The following is a 22,977-nucleotide window of genomic DNA, read 5'->3' as shown; positions in this document are numbered from 1 at the left end:
GCAAGCCAGGTCATAGACGGCTCTCAGGCGCTCTCACTCTCTCTCTCTCTCTGTGTGTGTGTGTGTGTAGGGGCGTGGGGGGCGCAGAGAGAATGGGAAGGGGCAGAAACTGGACAGCCCAGATGACCTCCTCCCTTTCTGCTACACTCCAGAGTTGCAGAACACTGAAGAAGTGTGAGACTCCAGGCACTGACGCGCAGAAGTCCAGGGTTCCAAAAGCTGTGCGAAGAAACTCCAGTTGCGTTGTGGCAACTTCAGATCAGACGCTCTAGAATTCCGGAGAGTCAGGGATCTCTGTGGTTGGACAGTCTATTTCTTTCCGTACCGGGAAGATGTATTTTTCAGAGCTGGCAACTGGGATCGAAAAAATGGAGACTAACTAACCCCCTGAATGATGACAGCTATTAAGAGAAGTGGGGCCCCATTGGCAAAGAAGGGAATCTGGGATATTGGTGAGGTAGCCGCAGGAATGTAAATCTGTGCCGTCAGCCTGAGGTTTAGCGTTCGATCAGTGCCGCTAATTGGCCGATTAATTAGGACACGCGCGAGGCCTTCCAATCTCGCGAGCCTGGGACGCGTAATCCTTGGCGGCGTAAATACAGGGGTGGGGTTTTCATTCCGTGGGAGCTCGGCCGCAGGCGCGTAGCGGAAAGGGCGGTGCTCTCAACCCCACGTTACTGAATGGGCTCCGGGCGGCTTCCGCCTACACACCGGACTGAGACTTGTGGACGCGCCACGAGGAGGCGTGACTTCCTGGATAGGCGGCTTTGCATTGGACTCAGCAACCGGAAGGGGTGGGAGTCCCTAGAAAGACCGCTCAGCTATAGGCTGGAGATGAAAAGGCCTTGGTTTTGAGGGCGGGGTGAGGGGTTGGCCGGACCAGCGGACTCGGAGGTGGGGGTGGTGGTCCTCAAATGTGCGAGTGAGCTATCTCTATTTGGGACGAGGGGTCGTGGAGTCCTGGTGACTTCCAACTGCGCTGAGGAGGGGTCGGGATGAGACTGAATTTGGTAAGTGTAGACCTGTGAGAAACTCAGGTGCCCCATCCCTCCTGGGACCTCGGGTGAAACGCGACCCTTTCCCTACCGCTGATCCTGCCCCTGAGCTCTACCTCTCATATGCGCAGCATCACTGCCCTGTGCAAGCCCCATTTTTTTTTTTGCCGAATCAGCTTAGGGAAATTGAAAATTCATGGCCCTGCTGCCCTGATTCGCAGAAAGGAAACTGAGGCCGGGAAGTAGTCCCCTCCTCAACCTCGTCTCCACGTAGACACCATGGCCGAGCCCTTAAAGGAGGATGACGGCGAGGATGGCTCTGGGGAGCCCCCCGGGAGGGTGAAGACTGAACCCGCCAACCCTACAACCTCGGTAGCCATCAAGAACCTGGCTCTGCTCAAAGCCCGCTCCTTCGACGTTACCTTTGACGTGGGAGAGGAGTACGAGATCATCGAGACCATAGGCAACGGGGCTTATGGGGTCGTGTCCTCTGCTCGACGTTGCCAAACGGGTGAGCCACACGGGTCCAGAGTGAGCTGGGCCCTGAGGCAAGGAGCCCTTCTCCCAGTTTTCATTCTCCCACTTTTATGAATCTCTTAAGAAAGTTGTGCCACCCATTTATTACAGCTTCAGTCCCTGGATCATAGAGAGCAAGTAACGCGCCCATTCCCTGCCAGCAGTCAATTCTGACTCATAGCAACTCGGCTCACATAAGAATGATATCTGGAATATGAATTCTAGTTCAATTCAACAAATACTGAGTTAGGTGTCATCTGTGTGCCAGGCTCCATGTTAGGTACAGTTCTCTGAAACTGATGGTTTTATATCTTTTCAACCTACTTTCTGGAAGACAACCTGCTCTGGTGTCCAGGACTAAAAAAGTATTCTCCAGTTAATGGTATATAGAAGCAGTGGTGATAGTAGAAGAGGATGTTGAGGTCTGAAATGGAGAATGTAGGGAAATAGATTGAGTGGGGGGACATTGAGGATTAATGCTAGCACTAACTAGCTCTACAATGTGCTTCATAAAATAATTTGTGAAGGTTAATTTTGATATTTGAAAGATGCTTGTACTCAGTATACACAATTTATGTGGTAGCTGTTATTTGTACCATCATCCTGTGGTACTTAACTTGGCCTTTCCCTGCTCCCAGGCCAGCAGGTGGCCATCAAGAAGATCCCTAACGCTTTTGATGTTGTGACCAATGCCAAACGAACCCTAAGGGAGCTGAAGATACTCAAACACTTCAAGCATGACAACATCATTGCCATCAAGGACATCCTGAAGCCAATGGTGCCCTATGGCGAGTTCAAATCTGTGTAAGGCATGGAACTGGGAGAGGGTGGTAGAGTTGGCACCTTTTCTGAAAGCTGGTATGTACATATTGCTGAAGTTCTGAAAAGGCAGTTGAGTCTAACAAAGGCTGAAAAAATTCCCATGATTTCAGCATGTGTTATTTTTTGAGAGGAGTACAAACATCGCAGCATTATCGAATCTCCCTATATTTGGTCAAAGGTGGCAGACATTTGACTTTCATGCTACCACTGTCTTTTTCCATAGCAGACATCGCTAATCAACAGCATAACCCTTTCCTACAGAATTTGGATATGTTTTTCCAGTTTTTATGATAGTTCTTCCAGCAGCATTACCACACAATGGAGATAGTCCTCAAATCATTGGCAAGCACTAGTTTATTCAGATCCTCTTTTTATATGATGAAAAAGTGATTTAACCAAGTTTGTGGTGAAATTGTAGAGAAGATAAAACTTGTGCTTTTCTTCCATACTATTCTGTGGGTTGTTTTTGGGGTGGGGTGGAGGGAAGGTCATTATTTGTCTAGAATAAAGGTAAAGCACTAAGGCTGGAACTAGTCCCTAGAGTGTGGGAGGACCAGCCCATGTCTCTCCTTGCCTTTTTTACAGCTATGTAGTCCTGGACCTGATGGAGAGTGACTTGCACCAGATCATCCACTCTTCACAGCCACTAACTCTGGAGCATGTGCGCTACTTCTTATACCAGCTCCTTCGAGGCCTTAAGTACATGCACTCAGCTCAGGTCATCCACCGGGACCTCAAGCCCTCAAACTTATTAGTGAATGAGAACTGTGAGCTCAAGATTGGGGACTTTGGGATGGCCCGTGGCCTGTGTACCTCACCTGCTGAACATCAGTACTTCATGACTGAGTATGTTGCCACGCGTTGGTACCGGGCACCCGAGCTAATGCTTTCACTGCATGAGTATACACAGGCTATTGACCTGTGGTCTGTGGGCTGCATTTTTGGAGAGATGCTAGCCCGGCGCCAACTCTTTCCAGGCAAAAACTATGTGCACCAGCTACAGCTGATTATGATGGTGCTGGGTACTCCATCACCAGCTGTGATTCAGGCTGTGGGGGCTGAGAGGGTAAGAGCTTATATCCAGAGTCTGCCACCACGCCAGCCTGTGCCCTGGGAGACAGTATACCCAGGAGCTGACCGCCAGGCCCTCTCCTTACTGGGCAGCATGCTGCATTTTGAGCCAGGCACCCGCATCTCAGCAGCTGCTGCCCTTCGACACCCATTTCTGGCCAAGTACCATGACCCTGATGATGAGCCTGACTGTGCCCCACCTTTTGACTTTGCCTTTGACCGCGAAGTCCTCACCCGGGAGCGCATTAAAGAGGCAATTGTGGCTGAGATAGAGGACTTCCATACTCGGCGTGAAGGCATTCGCCAACAGATCCGTTTTCAACCTTCCCTGCAGCCTGTGGCTAGTGAGCCTGGCTGCCCTGACATTGAGATGCCAAGCCCTTGGGCACCCAGTAGAGACTATGCCATGGAATCACCCCCACCAGCCCTACCCCTGTGCCCTGGCCCTGTACCTGACACTATTGATTTGACTGCTCAACCACCTCCCCCTGCTACTGAGCTGCTCCCTCCAAAGAGAGAGGGTGCCATCTCAGACAACACCAAGGCAGCTCTCAAAGCTGCCCTCTTGAAGTCCTTCCGTAATCGGCTCAAAGGTATTTTGTGGATGGAGTGGCTGGCCTGGGAGTGGGTTGGGAATAAGACCCCAGGCTGGGCTGGGCTGCATGCTATCAACATTCCCTACCTTGCCTCTTTGTAGATGGCCCCAGCATCCCTCTGGAGGCCCCCGAGCCTCGGAAACCAGTGACGGCTCAAGAGCGCCAACGGGAGCGGGAAGAAAAGCGGCGGCGGCGGCAAGAACGGGCCAAGGAGCGGGAGAAGCGTCGGCAGGAGCGAGAGAGAAAGGAACGGGGGGCTGGGGCCATTGGGATTCCCTCCACTGACCCTCTGGCTGGGCTGGTGCTCAGTGACAATGACCGAAGCTTGCTAGAACGTTGGACTCGCATGGCTCGACCCCCAGCACCACCCCAGGCCCAGCCTGCCAGCCCTCTTCCTGGCCCTGTTGCCCAGTCCACTGGTCTCCCAACTCAGCCTGCGGACACCATTCCTGGTCCTGCCCCTCAGCCTACCTGTCCACCCTCTAAGCCTGCTCCCTACCCAACAGGCTTACCTGAGCCCATCCCTAGCCCTGCTTTGCTCCAGACCACTACTTCCAGTCTCCTGGGCCCCCAGTCACTTATGCCAACTCCTGGGCTGCCTGGCCCCTGTGCCCTGGAAGTCCTGCCTTGCTTCCCGTCTGGCCCAACCCCTCCAGATCCTGGAGTGCCTCAACTCGCCACCTCAGATTCACCAGATGTTAACCTGGTGACCCAGCAGCTATCCAAGTCACAGGTAAGAGAAGAGACCCAGATGGTGGGTGCAGGGGAAGTGGGTGATTTTCAGTGGGGGCAGGTAGAAGGTAGAGGGTTTGCATGCCCTTGTTTCATGAAAATTTTGAGGCAGGGGTGTTCTGCCTCTCTAAGCTTGTCCTTTTCCTTGAGCAGGAATGTGGTGCCTAAGTACTGGTTTTGAGACAAGGTTATTGTTTGGAAAACTCTGTACCTAGAGCTGGGCACCCAGCTGCCCCGGTGTCTCTGCATCTGCTTGTGTGACGTCTGCATTGTAACCTCATTCTTATTCCCTGCAGGTGGAGGACCCTCTGCCCCCTGTGTTTTCAGGCACTCCAAAGGGCAGTGGGGCTGGCTATGGTGTTGGCTTTGACCTAGAAGAGTTCTTGAACCAGTCTTTCGACATGGGCGTGGCTGATGGGCTTCAGGATGGGTAAGGGCAGGCCTGGTTAGACTGAGCTGCTGGGAGAGGTGGTGGGAAGGGGACCCTGGTGCAGGAGGTTCTCCATGGGGTGGGTGAGGGACTGGACCAGGATGACAGCTTCCTGCCTGCCCTTTTCCCTCCAGCCAAGTGGATTCAGCTTCTCTGTCAGCCTCCCTGCTTGCTGACTGGCTGGAAGGTCATGGCATGAACCCTGCTGACATTGAGTCACTGCAGCGTGAGATCCAGATGGACTCCCCAATGCTGCTGGCTGACCTGCCTGATCTCCAGGATCCCTAAGGCTCCCAGCTTATGCCTTGTCACCAGGAAATGGGCCCAGCTCTAGGTCTATGGGAGTATTCTTGAGAACCGGAGCCCTGAGCCAGCAGGTGAAGCTCAACTTGGATTCAGCAGGTTCATCTCAGATCTACACTACAGCCTTAAGAAGCCACTGAGTCACCACTGAGCCATGGCAAGATTGGGGGACTCCTACTGCCTCCTGTTATCTTTTCAGTATTGTATTTTATTATGTATTTTTTACACTCTCTTTTGGTCAACAAAACAAGGTCTGTGAAATACAAGGATCCTTTCACCATCTGACTGTAGATGTCATTTTTGGAATTAGCAAATGCACTTGAGAGCACAATAACCAAAGCCAGTTCATTTAGTTCCTGCAGATTTATTGAATCAGCCTGCTCCCATCTCTCAACTCTGCTATCTTGGATCACCAAATTTTGGCTGAGCTGGAGCAGGGCACCTCATTTCTATGTCTACTTAACTAATGGCTATTTCCAGGTATCATACACTAGCTGTACTGAAATGCAGGTTTAGTTGAACTTTGGGGACTGGGATTTGCAGATGGGGGAAGCTGAGATGGACCATGGTACTCACCATAGGAGGTAAGTTATGGAAAGAATGCCAAAGGTAGAGGATACTCTTAAAATAGCCAGAAAGAGGCCTCTGGTTCCATTGCTAGCTCAGTTGGAGGAAAGTAAGGAAGCTGGCTGAAGACAAACACAAATGCCTGCAGCGTGTGATTTATAGCTCTAACTTTTAGGACAGGGTGGAGGCAGCTCTGATTTGGATGGAGTCAAGCCAGGTCTAGGCTGGGAAGATGCAGATTGTGCAGTTTTAAGGTTGGAAAGAAAGTTCTTTTGAGGGGCCCAGGTATGGGGAAGGGATCCGTTATGGCAGAGATTGACAAGGGCCTGTGAGAAGCTGGTGATAGGGGAAGAATAATCAACATGGCAAGGAATCGGAGGGTTCAGAGGGAGCACCCATGAGCCCAAAGTGGCAGAGTGGAGAGGGAGGGGGAGCCCAGCTTTTAAGCACGACGAATTTTCATCTCAGTGCGCTTAAGGGAGTAGTAGAAACCCTTCCACTGGGCCCAGTTGATCCCGTTGGCATAAGAGAGGTGGGTACCACCCAGGTAGAAGCCATTGAGATTGGCGAAGTGGCAGCTTCGGAACCAGAAAGCCCCTGAGGAGAGGGCTGCACAGTTCTGCACAAAGAGGTCCTGGTCCCTGTCGAAGGTGGAGAATTTCTGACCACTATGGTAGGACAGGGAGTCGCCTGTGGGGACAAAGGGGTAGGATGGGGATAATTAAGGTTGCTGAGGAAGAACTGAGCCCTTGCTGGCAGGGAGAGGGTGACATCAGTAATGTGTGACACTGTTGGAAACCACATGGCAGCCTGGTGGGATAAGGGGCACCTCCCCGAGCCAGATATCTTGGGTAAATAGACTTCTGCAGTGAAGAGAAACAGCTGCTTCTCTACAGGAACCTTGGAGCAAAACCAGAATGCTCCCTGGGGCTGAGGTCCAGACTGCTTGGAAATCAGCTGTGACCCTTTCAAACCCAGAAGAGGAGGAGGGGCTTGAAGAGAGTGGGATCAACTAGGTAGTGCCAACCCCTGCCTTTACCCCTCTTGACCCCTCAAGCTGACAGTGGGCAATACCTGCTCCACCATCTTCAAAACCTGCCACGTAGAGAGTATAGCCATCCTCCTCAGCACTGACTGCATTAGGTGAGATGGAGAAGTCAGCGTATTTCGCAAAGGCTGTGTTGTTCTCAAAGTCTTCCAAGTCCACGCGCAGCTCATACTTCTGCTTCAGTGTCAGGAGATGAAGGTTCTGCAGCCCTGCAGAAGAGGGAAGGCTAGTTCAGCCTGCCTCTGGGCATCCTCCCTACCCTTCCCCAGTAGCTTCTCTCTGGCTTACCCAGCCAATACTCTCCATCTGCACGGCCAAAGCCCAGCTTGTAGTCATTCCAGCCCCGAAAGAAACTCACTGAACCATTGAATCGCTTCTGGAAAATCTAGACAGAGGACAGTAAACTAGACCAATGGAGGGGAGGATCCTGTTGGCAGAGGCCTCACCGTACTCTGCCTATAGACTGCAATACTTAGGGCAAGTGTTAGAAGGCTGAGCTAATAGTAGCTGCTTTGTGCCAGGCCCCCAGCTGAACTGAAACAAGCAATCACATGAGAGGCAGAATGGAAGGGATTTATAGGGTACATTCTAGAGTTCAGGTGCTTGGGTATGAGCCCTGGTATTGGCTCTGTGGTCTTGGGCAAGTATGTCACCTCTGGGCCTCCTTCCCAAGATTATTCTATGGATTAAATGCATTAACTTACCTTCAGCACTTAAGTTTCTGTTGGCTGCTTACAAGCTATTATTCCCATTTTACAGGTTCAAAGGGAAGTTCAGGGTCACACAACTAGAGCTAATTAATACAAGGCTTATTTCAACCAGCTGTATGGCCTCAGTCACCCCCCCCCCCCATACACATAGACTTACTGTCCACTTTCCACCCTCAGTGGTCATATCACAGAAGACAGGTACAGGTACACTGGGGCCAGAGGGGTAGATGAGGTACACGCCATCAGCCTGGTAGCCCTGGCCATAGATGTCATCACAGTCCAGGGCCTGCTGAAGGTAGGACTTCTCCAGAGCTGGTGTTAGGTGGGGGGTGGGAGGGACATAGGGGATTAGTAAGGGGAGAGGGACTAGGGCATTAAGTACCTCTCCACACCTAACTGTCTGCCTCAGTTTTTGAGGTAGGATACTCACAAAGAAGTGGGGGACCATTCAAAGATCTACCTGCCCCATATTATAGAAGAGGGAATAGAATTCTGGGGAGCTGGGAGTCAACCATGAGGCCTGAATCCCAGGAATGGTGGCTCTGAAAAGCCTCTCGCCCAGGCAGCTTACCTGCTGTACTTGTGAACATGGGGCTGCTTACCATCTCCTCTAATCCCAGAGGCTTGGGGCATACAATGGGTGGTAGAGAGGTGCAGAAGCAGCAGCAGCGGCAGCGGCAGCGCCTGGAGGGCCTGGAAGGGAGGGCAGGGTCATTGCATTCCTCAATCCTGAGACCTCAGCTTTCCTTGTGACATCTCCCACCCTGCCAGAACCCCTCTGCCTGGCCTTTGACCTACCAACTAACCCTGCTCTTGGGCAGGCTCAGAACTTGAGTATCTATTTGGCACAAGAGATCCTTTGTCCCTTTATAGTCCTTCTTAGTCAAGGGTGGTTCATTCCCTCCTCCATTCCCCCCGGGAGTGGGCTCTGTTCTGGTGCCATGGGAGTCTCCACTTTGGGCCTCTTACCTTCATATTGTCCGTTCACTGCTGGGTGTCTGGGTATCTGCAGCTCAGACTGCAACTGCCTGGAGTTATGTGCTGGGGTCTGGCCAGCCTTTCCAGCCCCGCCCCGCCCTATGTCTGCACCCCTCCTCCCCTCCCAGTGAATTAGCATCAGCCTTCACTAAGTGAGGACGGCCAAGGGACCACCTGTGTCTCATTAGGCCTGTCAGAGGCAGAGCTCAGCAGCCTGCTGGCTCTGAAAGTACCCTGAATTCCTTGTCACCCCAACCCCCATCCCAACCTGTGGGCTTCTCCCAGCTGGCTCCACCCTGCTCTTTGCTTTCTGATAATCCTTTTCCCCACATATCTGCTTATTTCCGTCCCTCCTGTAGTCTGTTTTATTAACTATTTGATGCTGGAGGCCTAGGGGTAATGGTAAGGCAGTGTGCCTGAGTTCTGGGAAGGGGGTGGCACTCAGGGGAACTTCAGAGCTCCTAATGGGACTTGGCTGGGCCTTGGGGGAGGCAGTGGGAACCAGGAAGTCTGGCAGAGCAGAGACATTGCTGAGCAATGAGCACAAGCTTATGTGGCCAGTCCTGTCTGCCCCTCGTTCAAGCCTGGCCCCAGTTCTCTTTTGGTCTCTTCCTTCCCTTGAGTTCCCTCTACCCCACCATTCCCCTCCCACAAAGTTTCTTGGTCTCTGCCTGTCTATTCCCCTTACTCCTAAGCATAGGGCCCTCTTTTGTTTCTCCTTACTCTTCCTTTCGCAACCCTATTTTTCACCCCTAACCCACCCTATATTCTCCCTCAGGTCCTTCCCAGACTGTCTCCATTTCCCATTTCCTCAGCTTCCAGGGGCCTGGAGCCCCTGGAAAAGGATACTATGCTTGGTAAAGTAGAAGAGAAATAAACAAAGATCCTCAACCAGATGAATTCACACAGTGACTGAAATAATGGATTTAAACAACCAATATGAGGATGGCACAGAACTGGGCTGTGTTTCATTCTGTTATACATAGGCTCATTACGAGTAAGAACCTATTTAATGGCACCTAAGAACAAGCTTACAGCTCCAGGCCTTGTCCTTTTTGACTTCAGCCATTGCTTGGTGGTCCTATCCCCTCATTTGACAGTGGATTCTGTGTTTGAGGGCAATGCTTTTGCCTACCACATGAACAATAAGGACCTGCAGGGAAGAACTCCAGAGGCAGCAGCCCAGGTGTACTGAGCAGCAATGAAGGCCTTGCAGGGCTGCCAGGTATGAGTTCTTGCCATCATGGTGATTCCGTAGAAACAGGGAAGAGACTATAACCCTTTACCGGAGTAGAAAGCCTGGTATTTGTCCCAAGAAGAAGACGGTGGTTTTGAACTGGGACCCATGTTAACAGCCTAACGTGTAATCATGACACCAGGATTCCTATGGACAGAATATGTTTCAGTAAAAAATACTCATTGGACACATACATTGTGACCACTTAACTGCTATCAAATTGTGATCACCTAACTCATGGTGACCCCATCTGTATGCAGCAGTTTGAAATGTTTCTGGGTCTTGGGGCATCTTCCCAATTAATTGCAGATAAGGCCATTTTGGTTCATAGGGTTGTCACTGGCCACTTTTCAGAAGTTGATCACTAGGCCTTTCTAGTTCATCTTGATTGGTCAGCTCCTGAAATTTATTAAGCATCATGGCCACATGAAAGCTTCCAATGGTAGCTGTACAAGAGGGTCATTGGGCTAGAGAAGTCTGTGGGGCCGGCCCTAATCCCAGCTACGTGGACCTCCTTCCCAGAAGGTGGCACTATAGCCAACAGCATTGAAGCTACTGCTTGGGAAAAGGGGTGGGTCTGTTCAGAATACTAAGAGGGAAGGAGCAAACTAAGAAGGAAGGACAGAGAAAGAGAGAGTGGAACTCATCCTGGCCCACCAAGCCCCAAGGTCACTATTCCTGCTCAAAGCAGCCAATGCTCAGAGAGGATCAGAGAGCCAGCCCCACCATAAGACACAGTGTGCCCTCACTGACCCATAGCACTATGGGGGGCAACACTGGAGACACAGTGTGGGAATTTGACCTATCTGGCCCACCACACAGGGGGCAAAACATGAAGGGCATGCAACAAAGCAGCAAGGGGAGCAAAGCAAAGAATTATCCGAGGAATCTGAAAAATAGACTTTGGGGGCAGGGCATGGCACTTCAGCGGACTTGATCGGAAAGCATAAAGGTCAACAGACAAATCTGGAACTATTTAGGCTTTTCTTTTTGTTTTTTCTTTCAGGTCTATCTATGTAAGATAGGCAGGATAAACTATCCCAAGTAGAAAACAATGGGATTGATGGTTCTGGGAGACATGGGAGAGCGGGGAGTGAAGAGGGGTGCCAACAAACCCAGGGACAAGAAAACAACTGATCAAAAACCAATGGCGAGGGCATAGGATGCAAGATAGGGCTTGATCAAGTGCAATGTAGCTGAGAGGAATTAATGAAAGCCAAATGAAGGTAGAACATGATAATGGAACAAGAAGAAAGTAAAAGGAAATAGAGGAAAGAACTAGAAAGCAAAGGACATTTATAGAGGTATAAATACAGGCACATATATATTTAAATATATTTATATATAATGATAGGAACATAGATCTATATACATATATTGTATGTTAAATATTAAGGTAGCAGGCAGACATTGGGCCTCTCTCTATTCAAATACTCCCTCAATGCAAGAACACTTTGTTCTAATAACCTGGCATTCTGTGATGCTTACCTTTCTGACATGATCGCTGAAGACAAAATGGGTATATGAGCAAATGTGGTGAAGAAAGCTGGTGGTTCCTGGCTATCAAAAGACATAGCGTGTAGGGTTTTAAAGGCTGAAAGATAAACAAGGGGCCAGCTAGCTGGGAAGCAACAAATCCCACATGGAAGAAGTACACCAGCCTGTGTGATCATGAGGTGTTGATGGGATCAGGTATCAGACATCAGAAGACCCAGAACAATCATATCAATGTGAACAAGGGGGTGGGGCATGGTGGAGACCCAACGCCCATCTGTAGACAATTGGATATTCCCTCACAGAAGTATCACAAGAAGGGACAAGCCAGCATTTGCCTAGTTCTTTAATGCTTCCTCCCCGAATTATTATGACTCCAACTCTACCTAACAAATTCACCTAGACCAGAGCATGTACACTGGTACAGATAAAATCTCTCAAAACAGGGAATCCAGGACAGATAACCCCCTCAGGAATGATAATGGGAGTAGAAATACCATGAGGTAGGGGAAGGTGGAGGGAGAAAGGGGGACGAACAAAAGAAATGTGGGTGAAGGCAGCTAGCAGTTGGTGTAAGATATGAAAATCAAAATAATTTATGAATTATCAAGGATTCATGAGGGAGGAAGCATGGGGGAGAGAGGGGAAAAATGAGCTGAGACCAAGGGCTCAAGTGGAAAGAAAATGTTTTGAAAAGGATGATGGCAACTTACATACAAATATGCTTGACATGTGAATGTATGGATTTTTATAAGAGCTGTAAAAGTCCCCAATAAAATGATTTTAAGAAACAACAAAGGAAAATTTATGATTCTTATAATATGATATCATATTGTTCAAAGAAAAGTTATGAAATATAAAGCAGAGCAAAAGAAGCCAAAATTCTCTCTCAAAAAATAAAAAGATAAAGAAAGAGGTTCATTGAGCAGGTATATGAACCACCACTACCTTCTACTATGTGATTGCTATATGTTGTAGTAGCTGCTTCGCTTATATTGTCTGTCCACAGGAGTAGCTGTAAATGTTTATTATAAGTGTAGTTTGTATCATGAAAGGATGTTTATTGAATGGAAGAACAAAGTAAATACTGACACAAAGCAAGAAGGCAGCTGTTACTCAGTTTTTTTTTTCCCACTCCTAAATCCTTAAGCCCATTGGGAAAACCCTAGTCTACCTCTTTGATTTGGTTCTGTAATTGCTGGTAAGGATTGTCACTGTTCATAGTGTCCTATTTGGAATTCTGGAGCCAGGCTGCATAGGTTCAAATCTAGATTTTGTCACCTATTAGCTATGTGATCTTGGCTAAGTTATCTAACTTCTATGTATCACTTATTTTCCTCTGTGAAACAAGGACATGAAAGTACTACTGCATAAAGACGTGTAAAGACTAAGGAATACATGTTGAGCACTTATAACAGTATTTGAAATTAGTAAATATTAATAAATAGTTATTAAATGTTAAATAAATGGCTATTAAATAGTTAAATAAGTGTTAAGTAAATAGCTATTAAATAAATAAGTAAATATTACTGAATAGTAAATATATTAAGTAGATATCATCATTGTCATTTTTAGTGGAGTAATTGTTTTTATAAATGGGTGACTTACAACGCAATTGGTATACTTGCCTAGGGAAGAGACAGTTAACTATCTCTCAAGATATTTTTGCTTTAGTCCTTTCAGGGTAGTCAGGATCTTGCCTGATTTTTAGCTAGGTTTTGTACCCCCCAGGTGAGTTTGCATGGCAAAAGGTTAGTAAATAAGATAGAAGCACAAGTATGGAAGTAGGTGGCCAGTCCTCTTTATTCTGTCCTCTGCTTACTGCTTGAGTTCTAGGCACCACCTTGGATAGTAAGGACAAGAGCCTCATTGTGGGGAGGAGTGGACAGGGTGAAGCTGCATCCCTGTGACTAAGTGGAGCTTGACCATGTTACCTTCTGGGCTGCCCTTCTTAAGACTACTTTTATGTGAAACAGAAAGAAATGTCTTTAGAAAAAACTTCTATTTAGTTTAAGCTTCTCTTTCTCTTCCTTTCCTCTTGTTCTATACCACTGTATCTAACCTTTTAATGTTTCCTCTTTTGGAAAACAGCAGATTATTTTAGCACAAGGCTACATAATGAAAAATAAGCCTTTAAAACAAATAGTAAAAAGTATTAAAGACATTTAGAGAAATGAAATAGGAATCAGAAGAGTGAGGAAGCAAATAAAGTGGCAGTAAAGAATGTTGAGGTGACAGTAACACTGGCTATTACTCATGAAAACAGAAGTCAAGGAATCAAAAGACATTACACCAGACAAATCTGCTGTAAAAGACAATTTTATTTATATATTTTGAAATGTATCAAATACATTTTTAGTGTGGTAAATACATAACACAAGATATGCTATTTCAACATTTTTTACATCTGCAATTCATTGACATTATTCTATTCATCATGTTGTACAACCATCACCATTATTGATTTTCGTGTTTTCCGTTATGCTTAACTAATACCCTTAATGGAAATTCAGTCCCTCCTAAGTATGGAATTCCCCTTTCCCTCTTATGTGTCAATTTGGCTGAGCCATGATTCTCTGTGGTTTAGCAATTATATAAGGTTATAATTTGATAATTACCGTATACACTTACGTATGAGCCGAGTTTTTCAGCACATTTTTTCAAAAATGAAGAGTAATTTATTTTAAACAGTATTTTGTGGTTATTCTTTAAAATAAAATTTCAGGTTATTATGCTTTTATATTGTCTTAACATAATTTTTGTGAATTATCTGACACTTTCAAGAATGAAAAAGGTAAATTTACTACTGTATCTTCTAGATTCACTAAAACCTTAATATTCTTTAAAAAATCATTTTATTGGGAGCTCATACAACTCTTATCACAATCCATCAATTGTATCAAGGACATTTTTACATTCGTTGTCCTTATCATTCTCAATATATTTGCTCTCCTTGGTATCAGCTCCTCATTTTCCCCCCTCCCTCGCCGCTCTCTGCTCCCTCACGAACCCTTGGTAATTTATAAATTATTATTATTTTGCCACTGTCTGACATCTTTCTTCACCTGCTTTTCTGTTGTCTATCCTCCAGAGAGGAGGTTATATATAGATCCTTATAATTGGTTTCCCTTATCTACTCCACCTTCCCTCCACCCTCTGGTATCGCCACTCTCACCACTGGTCCCGAAAGTATCATCTGTCCTGGATTCCCTGTTTCCAGTCCCTATCTGTACCAGTGTACATCCTCTAGTCTAGCCAGATTTTTAAGGTAGAATTTGTATCATGATAGTGGGGGTGGGGAGGAAGCATTAAAGAATTAGAGGAAAGTTGTATGTTTCATTGTTGCTACTCTGCAGATAATAATAATATGCACAAAACATCAAGTCGTAGCAAGAAAAAGCAACAAAAGAGAACACAACAACAACAAAGAAACCCAATTACTTGCCCCCAAATAAATTAATTAATTAAAAAAGAACAAAAAAACCCACAACACTGTAAATAGATCAAGGTCTGTTTTTTTATGTCTGATGGGATGCCACACTCTGGCCCCAAAGTCTATATTTTGTACTCCCTTGGGAGCTCCCTGCTATGCTCCCCACTCCCCCCGCCCATTGCTTTGCCTTTAGTGTTTTGCCTCGGTGTGGTGGAGTAAGACCAGGCCAATCCCGACACAGAGTTTCCAGTGTTGTGCCCTGTAGGGCCATGGGTCAGCGAAGGATGTCGTGTCTCATAGTGGGATCAGCCACTCTGTGCATTGGCTGTTCGAAGCAGGGATATCATCCTGCAGGCTTGGTGGGCCAGAATGCGCTCCACTCTCTCTTCCTCCCCATTCATTTGCTCCCGTGTGTTCTGATCAGACATGTCCTTCTCCCCAAGCTGCAGCTTCAGTACTGTCCTCTAAAATAAATTCTTCTGGGGGCAGGGGCAGTTGTCCGTATAGCTGCCCTCTCCATGCCAGTACACTATATTCGCATCATGGAACACTGGGTTTAAGTCTGATCCCTCTTTCTCTGTGGAGATATAAACAATATCCTCCCCTTGGGTGGGTTAGTGACCTATTCCCCCGCTACACATTTCTATTTTCTCCCCTTCTTTCCTCTCCCCACTTCCTGTTTAGTTGGCTACCATATGTACCCCTGGATTTTGTCTGACCCCTTCCATACTACCTGGATCTCACCCCTGGAATGTTTGTATACAGTAACTTTTTCCCTGTGCCCTTTTGAATTTCTTTCTTTCTTTTTATAAACTTACTTTAGCGGACCCATGTTGAACTTGTCGTTTTGCGCTTGGCTTACTTCACTTACTTAGCATAATTTCCTCCAATTCTTCCCATGAGGTGATATGCTTCGTGCGTTCATCACTACTTTTTAGTGATGCAGAGTACTCCATTGTATGTATGTACCACAGTTTTTAAAACTTATTTGTCTGTTGATGGAAATTTGGGTTGTTTCCTTCTCCTTGCAATTGTTAACTGTGCCGCGATGAACATTGGAGCACAGATGTCTGGCTGTGGTTTGTTTCTCGCCTCTTCTTGGCATATGCCCAGTAGAGGGATTGCTGGGTTGTATCGCATAGCTCAATTTTCATCTCTTTTAGAAATCTCCAAATTGATTTCCATAGTGTCTGTACATACCTACAGGTCCACCAGCCATGGATGAGAGTTCCTATCTCATCACAGCCCCTCCAACAGTTGTTCCTTTCAGGTTTTTTGAATTGGGCTATCTTTGAGGGTATTTGTTGGTTTCAACTTGCATTTCTCTTATGGCTAATGATCAGGAACATTTTTTTGTATGTTTATTGGCCACCCGGATTTCAGACTCTGTGAAATTTCTGTTAAGGTCCTTTGCTGACCTCCTCAGTGGGCAGTTAGTTTTTCTCTTATTGTAAGCTTGCAAAGTATTGTAGATTTTAGTAATAAGGCCTTTGTCTGGTATGTCATTGCAAAAGATGTTTTCCAAGTGAGTGGGCTCTATTGGTGAATTCTTTCGATGTACACAGGGACTTATCTTCAGTATATCCCTGGTGTCTAATTATGACTCCTTTGTATTTTTATCCTTCCCTGTTTCCAATAGTCTATGTATTCCCTGTGCCAACATTTTCAGGTTTGACCTTATTCCCTCATTAATGGCCCTAATTGTTTGGGGGTTTTATTTCAAGGTCTATGATCCACCTTGAGTTTATTCTTTTGCATGGAGTGAGGGAAGGGTCTTGCTTCATTTTTCTGAAGGTAGATATCCATTTTTCCCAGCACTATTTACTGAAGAAGGTATCTGCTTCAGATTTGATAGTTTTGGGCCCTTATCAAAGATCAGTTTCCTTTATGCTGATGTCTTTATTTCTGGGTCTTCAGCTCTTTTCCATTGGTCTGAATATCTGTTGTTATACTAATACCACACTGCTTTGACAACTATAGCTGAATAGTATGTGCTAAAGTCAGGTAGAGCAAGTCCTCCCACGTTGTCCTTCTTCTTGAGGAGTTCTCTGCTAATTCTGGGCTTCTTCTCCCTCCATGTAAAGTTGGTCATCAGTTTTTCCAATTCTTTGTAGAAGGATGGTGGTATTCGTATTGGGATGGCATTGAACTTATATAGTGCCTTGGGCAGAACTGATATCTTTACTGTATTGAGTCTTCCAATCCATGAGCATGAGATGTTCTTTGATTAGTGTTAGTCTGGGTACTTTTAGAAAAACAAATCCACAGAAACTCATGTATAAGAGAGAGTTTTATATAAAGGTTAAGTGCACATCAAGAAAACATCCTGATGCAGTGCTGTACAAGCCCCAAGTCCACAAGCCCAACATTAACCCAGTAATCCATATGTCTGACACCAATCCACAAAGTCCTCCTCCATCTCACAAAACACCCTATGATGCCGACTGTAGGAGGAAAGTCGAATCAGTGAGCGTGTAAGCATCTCAGCACTGGCAGGGGTCTTGACATGGCTTCTCCAGCACCCAGGGCTGCACTCGGGTAGGTCCATGTGGCTTCTCCTTGGGGATGTCTTGCAGAACGTGAAGCTTGCCAACTGAAGCAGGGAACTGGCTAAGGCAGCTGCACCCTGGTCCAACCACCAAAAACAAGAGACCCAAGAACTAGAAAGGTGAGCCTCACCGAGCCATTTATCTCTCTACCTTTCAATTAACCCCACATGTGTTTATTGGACAGGTTGGCACAATAAACTTTAACTATATCAGTTGAGGTCACTCTTGGTTTCTTGTAGTAGTGTTTTATAATTTTCCTCATACAAATCTTTTGTTTTTAGTCAGATAAATCCTTATTTCAACATGTACTTGGTTATTGTAAAGGCTACTACCTTTTTAATTGTCTCCTCTGTAATCTTGTCTGATGTGTATAATGGACCGATAGACTTCTTTTTGTTGATCTTGTATCCTGTCACTCTGCCATATACCTCTATGTCTTAAAACACTTCACTTGTGGAGTTTAGGGGATTTTTGATATATAGAATCATATCGTCAGCGAATAATGATAATTTAACCTCTTCCTTCCCCAGATGAATGCTTTTGATGTCTTTTCTTTGTCTTGTAGCAATGACCTCCAGTGCGATGTTAAATAGGAGTGGGGACAAAGGGGCATCCTTGTCTGGTCACCTTTTTCAGTGGAATTGTTTTAGTCTTTTCTCCATTAACATCCATGTTGGCTGTTGTTTTTTCATATATAAGTTGTATAATATTTTGGAATTTTCCTTCCATTCCTATCTTCTTGAGTGTCTTAAACAGGAATGCGTGTTGGGTGTTGTCAAATGCTTTTTCTGCATCTATCAATATTATCATGTGGTTCTTATAATTTTTTCTGCCAATGTGGAAAATATACTTATGGTCTTTTGTATGGTGAACCATTCTTTCATCCCTAGTATTAATACCAATTGGTCATGGTGAATTATTTTTAAAATAAGATTTTGTATTTGATTGGTCAGTATTTTGTTAGGGATTTTTGCATCAATGTTCATTAGGGATATTGATCTGTAGTTCTCAATTCTTGTGGGATCTTTGCCCGCTAGGAATCAGAGTTATACTAGCTTCATAGAAAGAATTTTGGAGTTTTCAGTCTTTTTCAATGTTCTAGAAGAATTTGTGCAGGATTGGTGTCAGTTCTTCCCTGAATGCTTGGTAGAATTCTCCTGTGAAACCATCTCGTCCGGGTTTTTGTTTTTGTTTTTGTTGGCAATCTCTTAGTAACCTTGTCGATTTCTTCCATTTCTATGGGTCTCTTGAGGTTCTTGACATCCATCTGGGATAGTCTAGGGAGGAATTGTGTTTCCAAATATTTGTCCATGTCTTCCAAGTTGTTGAATTCGTTAGAATATAGGCCTTCATAGTACTGTGTAATTTTCCTTTTGATTTCATTAGGGTCCATTGCAATGTCCCCTGTTTCATCCCTCATTCTTGAAATAGACCTTTGTTCATTCCTTTCTTTGTTTAAGTTTGCAAGCGGTCTATCAATTCGGTTAATTCTCTCAAAGAACCAACTTTTAGCTGCATTGCTTTTTTCCATAATTCTCTTGTTTTCCTTCTCGTGATCTCAGCTCTGATTTTAATTATTTCTATACTCTTTCTATTAGTAGGGTTGTTCTGTTTACTCTGCTCTAATTGGTGTAAGTTTTGTGCCAGCATATCATCCATGAGTCTCTTCTTTTTTTCACGTGTACATTTATTGCTATCAACCTCCCTCTGATAAATGCCTTTGTTGTATCCCAAAGGTTTTGGTACATCGTATTTTCATTCTCCCTGGTTTCTAGAAACTTCCTTATCTCATCTCTGATCTGGGTCAATATCCACTCCTTTTGCAATAGAGAATTGTTCATCCTCCAATTGTTTGCTCTTGTTTTCTTTCCTGTCCTTCTGTTAATTTCCAGTCGCATGGCACAGTGATCGGAGGGAGACATCTGATAACCTCTATGTGCTTGGATTTACTCAAGTTCAAGTTGTGCACCAGCATGTGGTCTATTTTTGAATACGTGCCATGTGAACTTGAAAAGAATGTGAATTTTTATTGCATGTGGGTGGAAAGCTCTGAAAATATTTATTGATTCAAGTCATCCAATTGAGCTGTTTAGATCTGTAGCCTCCTGTTGAGTTTATTTCCCAGTGATCTGTATTTTTTTCAGACAGTGGTTTATTAAAGTCACCAGCTATAATTGTTGAGCCGGTGATTTCTTTTTTTATCTTTTGGAGTGTTTGATTTATGAATTCCGCAGGTCTCTCATTAGGTGCATATATATTTATTATGCTTACTGGTTCTTGGTGAGCTGTTCCCTTGAGCATTATATAGTGCCCCCTCTTTGTCTCTTGTTATGATCTGTATCTCAAGATTAGTTTTGTCAGATATTAAGATCGCTGTACTGGCTATTTTTTTGCATTGCCATTTGCTTGGTATATGTTTCTCCAGCGTTTAATTCTCAATCTGTTTTTGTCTGCAAGCTTGAGATGTGTCTCTTTTAGGCAGCAGATCGATGGGTTATGTTTTCTGAGAAAGTCTGTTAGTCTCTGCGTGTTAATACATTAAAGACCGGATATATTTTTTTACCAACTGACCCAAATGGTCGTGTATTTTTTCTTTTGCATTAAACCATAAATGGGTTTATGTCTCATCAACTTTTTATCATATTTATTTGTAACTCAGTTTTTGAATATGAAACGTTGTCTCACATTATGAAACAATATTTTGCAATGTATGTGGAACATTATTACTTTTATGAACTGTAATCTTCATGAAATTATAAACTTCTTGTTAAAATAATCATCATAATCCATATTACTTTGAAAAACAGTAAAAATACAGTATATCAAACATAAAATACATTCTTTATTCTCCAGTGTTCATTTGTTGATATGTTCCTTTGTTATACAATGTACTATTGTTACTATACTCTACAACTATACTATACAACTACATTGAGAAACAAAGATAATGTAAAAATATTATCCCTGAAACACTGTGCAAACTTTATCTCTTAGCCCTTTGGTTTGGTTACTCATGGAGACCTTGTCCTAAACAGTTATAATCATTTCATATATTGTAGTTAGCATAAGACCTATATATAAACAAAGGTTCCTAGTACTTCTTTAATGTATGGTACTTTGTATAACATTTTTCTCTGTGAAGCAGTACCTTACAAAATTTGCAAATATACCTGGTTTCACATGTTTTTCCATGGGCAGCACAAACTCTACAAGCTCTGGTAGGAAATTTCTTTTTTCCATTGCTTGAAATGAACACAGTTTGATGCTGCTTCATGTCACCTGACAGCCTTCCTGGTGGATCTTTACCTGGTGCTCTCCCTGCTCTACCAGGGGTTGGGCTGGACATTTCTATCTCTGATTCCAAAGAGCCTTCATTTTCATCACCAGTAATCCAGTATTTTGCCATTGAAAGGAGAAATTGCTTGTAATTGATTTTTTTATGGATTCAGGACATTGTAAATGCTAGAACAATTGAAAGGTCCACAGTTTATGAGATAAAGTATGATTTTTTTGGTCCTTTTGATTGTTTTCTTTAGAATAGGATCATATGAGAGATACTGATCTGCACAATCAACTCCCTATTGATGTATACACATAGGTTTCAATACATCCTCTCCAGTTTTTCTATTGTTCTTTCCTGTATTTGAGACAGAAGCGTCATGAATTGTTGATCTCATTCTGACATCTCACTTGTCTTTCCATATGAGGAGAAGAATGTCACCTTTTCTACAGAAAACTGTGTCACCTTCCTTCATTCTTGATGCTTTGGCTTTTAGAGTTATTGGTAAACTTCTGTTCACTCGAATAGTACCATAGACTCTAGTTTTGCTTTTCAGTAGTTAATCAGCAGTAGAGGTACTGTTATAGTAATGATCCTGGTAGATATGGTGCCACATACCAAGATAATGACCAAGAATTGAGAGAACAATTTCTTCTCTTCACCAGTAAAAATTTCCATATTGCAGATATAGCCTGTGTCACTCTTGCACACCATCCTAACAAGTAAACCATATTTGTAATATTTGCTGGGTTGTATGTTTGAAACCTCAGGCATCCTCTCCAAGGAATCATCCCCTTGTCCAAAGACAATTGTTGCTTTGGTCTGTAAATTGTCCTGAACTTACTGAGGAAATAATCCAGCACAGGTTGAATTTTAAAGAGTCTTTCAGAGCTATTGTCCATTTTTGTGTTGTCAATAAAGTGCCAGAATGTCCAATTTTGTTCCAATATATTATGACTCATATTCTGCAAAAACATTGGGTTAGCTATTAGAGGATGTGTTGACCAATATTCTTTCCAGCTATCTTTTCTTGTTTGTTCCATTAGAAGAATTAGAACTAAGAATTTCTTCATGTCTTTTTGTGTAACGGGAAACCACTTGAGTGTTTAGGTGAGGGTTTACATTTCACTGAGGTTTGATCATGATAAGTGCACAACTCTTTGAAAAACAGTTCAAACAAGTCATCACCAAACATCTGGCTAGTCACAGAGGCTACAGTCACATTGAGTTGGAAATGTAATAACCCCAGGATGACCTTCAAACATTTTCAAATGTGTTGGAATGTCAATTTTACACCAATCATTAGCAACATTATTACAAAACGAGTCATTGACAAAAACAGAATCACCTTCATCGTGTCAGAATCATTTGCAAGCACTGCCACTTTATGCTCCTTTACAGGTCTAATAATGTCACTGTCACTAGAAGCATCCTCAGAACCATCAAAACATTCATTCACACAGTCATCTTCATTTTCACTAATCATCGTCAAAAACTTCTGAAAGTATTTCAGATTCATTCCTTTCCTTCCATTTTCTGAATGAGGCCATCTCTAAAAGCAGGCAGAAATTGAAGATGAAAATAGTAATTATTTGATTTAACCAAAATGCACTAAAATGCTAAATAAACAAAAAGAACATGAATACAATCAAGTTCGATGCATTCACTACTTATGTAAACACTTAAATGGATGAAATAGTTAAAATATATCTAAGCAGATGACATCTGAAGACAGTGTGCATTGCCTTTATCTCCTCTATCATTTCACCCTTTTTCTGTATTGCTCCCTTTCTGAAGATTTCTTTCTGTGGAACCTCAATATTTGCTTCTTCTATGCACATTGTTAAGTTTGTGACTTCTTAGGGCATTGTCTTCTGTTTCTCATGCTTTTTTGTTGAGGCTGTTAGGACTGGTTGCTGTTTACCTGTTGTTTTAGAGGAGCCTGGAGTCATCTTCCAGAATCAAAGAGCACTGGGCTCTCTCTTGGGCGACTTGTATAAGTGCTTCTACGAACTACCTGCCAGTAGCTGTATCGAGGGGTCAGGCTACCACTGTATCTTCCTGTGGTTTCACTCTTACCCTAGCCGAACAATATTCTGTTATTTGGAATGTGAGTTGGATAGCCCCATGCTGTTCCTTGTACAGCACTGCCTCGTTCTGGGTGCAGCCCTGTCACAGGGGGTAGACTTTAACTCTCCCCATTGAGTTTGCAGAGC

The 22,977-nt window shown here is 44.3% G+C and overlaps 2 protein-coding genes across 5 annotated transcripts; one reads left to right on the top strand and one right to left on the bottom strand.

The window, feature by feature from the left end:
* The first annotated feature begins 865 nt into the window (after window positions 1-865).
* Window positions 866-5,748, top strand: MAPK7 (mitogen-activated protein kinase 7). 4 transcript variants are annotated; one of them, XM_075546772.1, is made up of 7 exons: window positions 866-1,010; window positions 1,270-1,506; window positions 2,150-2,315; window positions 2,919-3,997; window positions 4,102-4,733; window positions 5,029-5,162; window positions 5,297-5,748. In XM_075546772.1, exons 2-7 carry the CDS (start codon window positions 1,275-1,277, stop codon window positions 5,448-5,450), a joined length of 2,397 nt encoding a protein of 798 aa, XP_075402887.1. In that variant the 5' UTR covers window positions 866-1,010; window positions 1,270-1,274; the 3' UTR covers window positions 5,451-5,748. The 4 variants fall into 4 exon arrangements, with proteins under 4 accessions (XP_075402887.1, XP_075402886.1, XP_075402885.1 ...); XM_075546771.1 differs by having other exon boundaries at window positions 1,217-1,506; XM_075546770.1 differs by having other exon boundaries at window positions 1,172-1,506.
* A 65-nt stretch (window positions 5,749-5,813) lies between these two features.
* On the bottom strand, window positions 5,814-8,901 carry MFAP4 (microfibril associated protein 4). Its single transcript, XM_075546774.1, has 6 exons — window positions 8,760-8,901; window positions 8,393-8,483; window positions 7,948-8,102; window positions 7,369-7,465; window positions 7,107-7,289; window positions 5,814-6,722 (listed from the first exon to the last, which is right to left on the bottom strand). Exons 1-6 carry the CDS (start codon window positions 8,763-8,765, stop codon window positions 6,475-6,477), a joined length of 780 nt encoding a protein of 259 aa, XP_075402889.1. The 5' UTR covers window positions 8,766-8,901; the 3' UTR covers window positions 5,814-6,474.
* Window positions 8,902-22,977: the final 14,076 nt, after the last annotated feature.

The sequence above is a fragment of the Tenrec ecaudatus genome, chromosome 4, assembly GCF_050624435.1.
Source record: "Tenrec ecaudatus isolate mTenEca1 chromosome 4, mTenEca1.hap1, whole genome shotgun sequence".
In the NCBI taxonomy this organism is placed as follows: Eukaryota; Metazoa; Chordata; class Mammalia; order Afrosoricida; family Tenrecidae; genus Tenrec; species Tenrec ecaudatus.
This window is presented reverse-complemented; position numbering and strand designations above follow the sequence as displayed.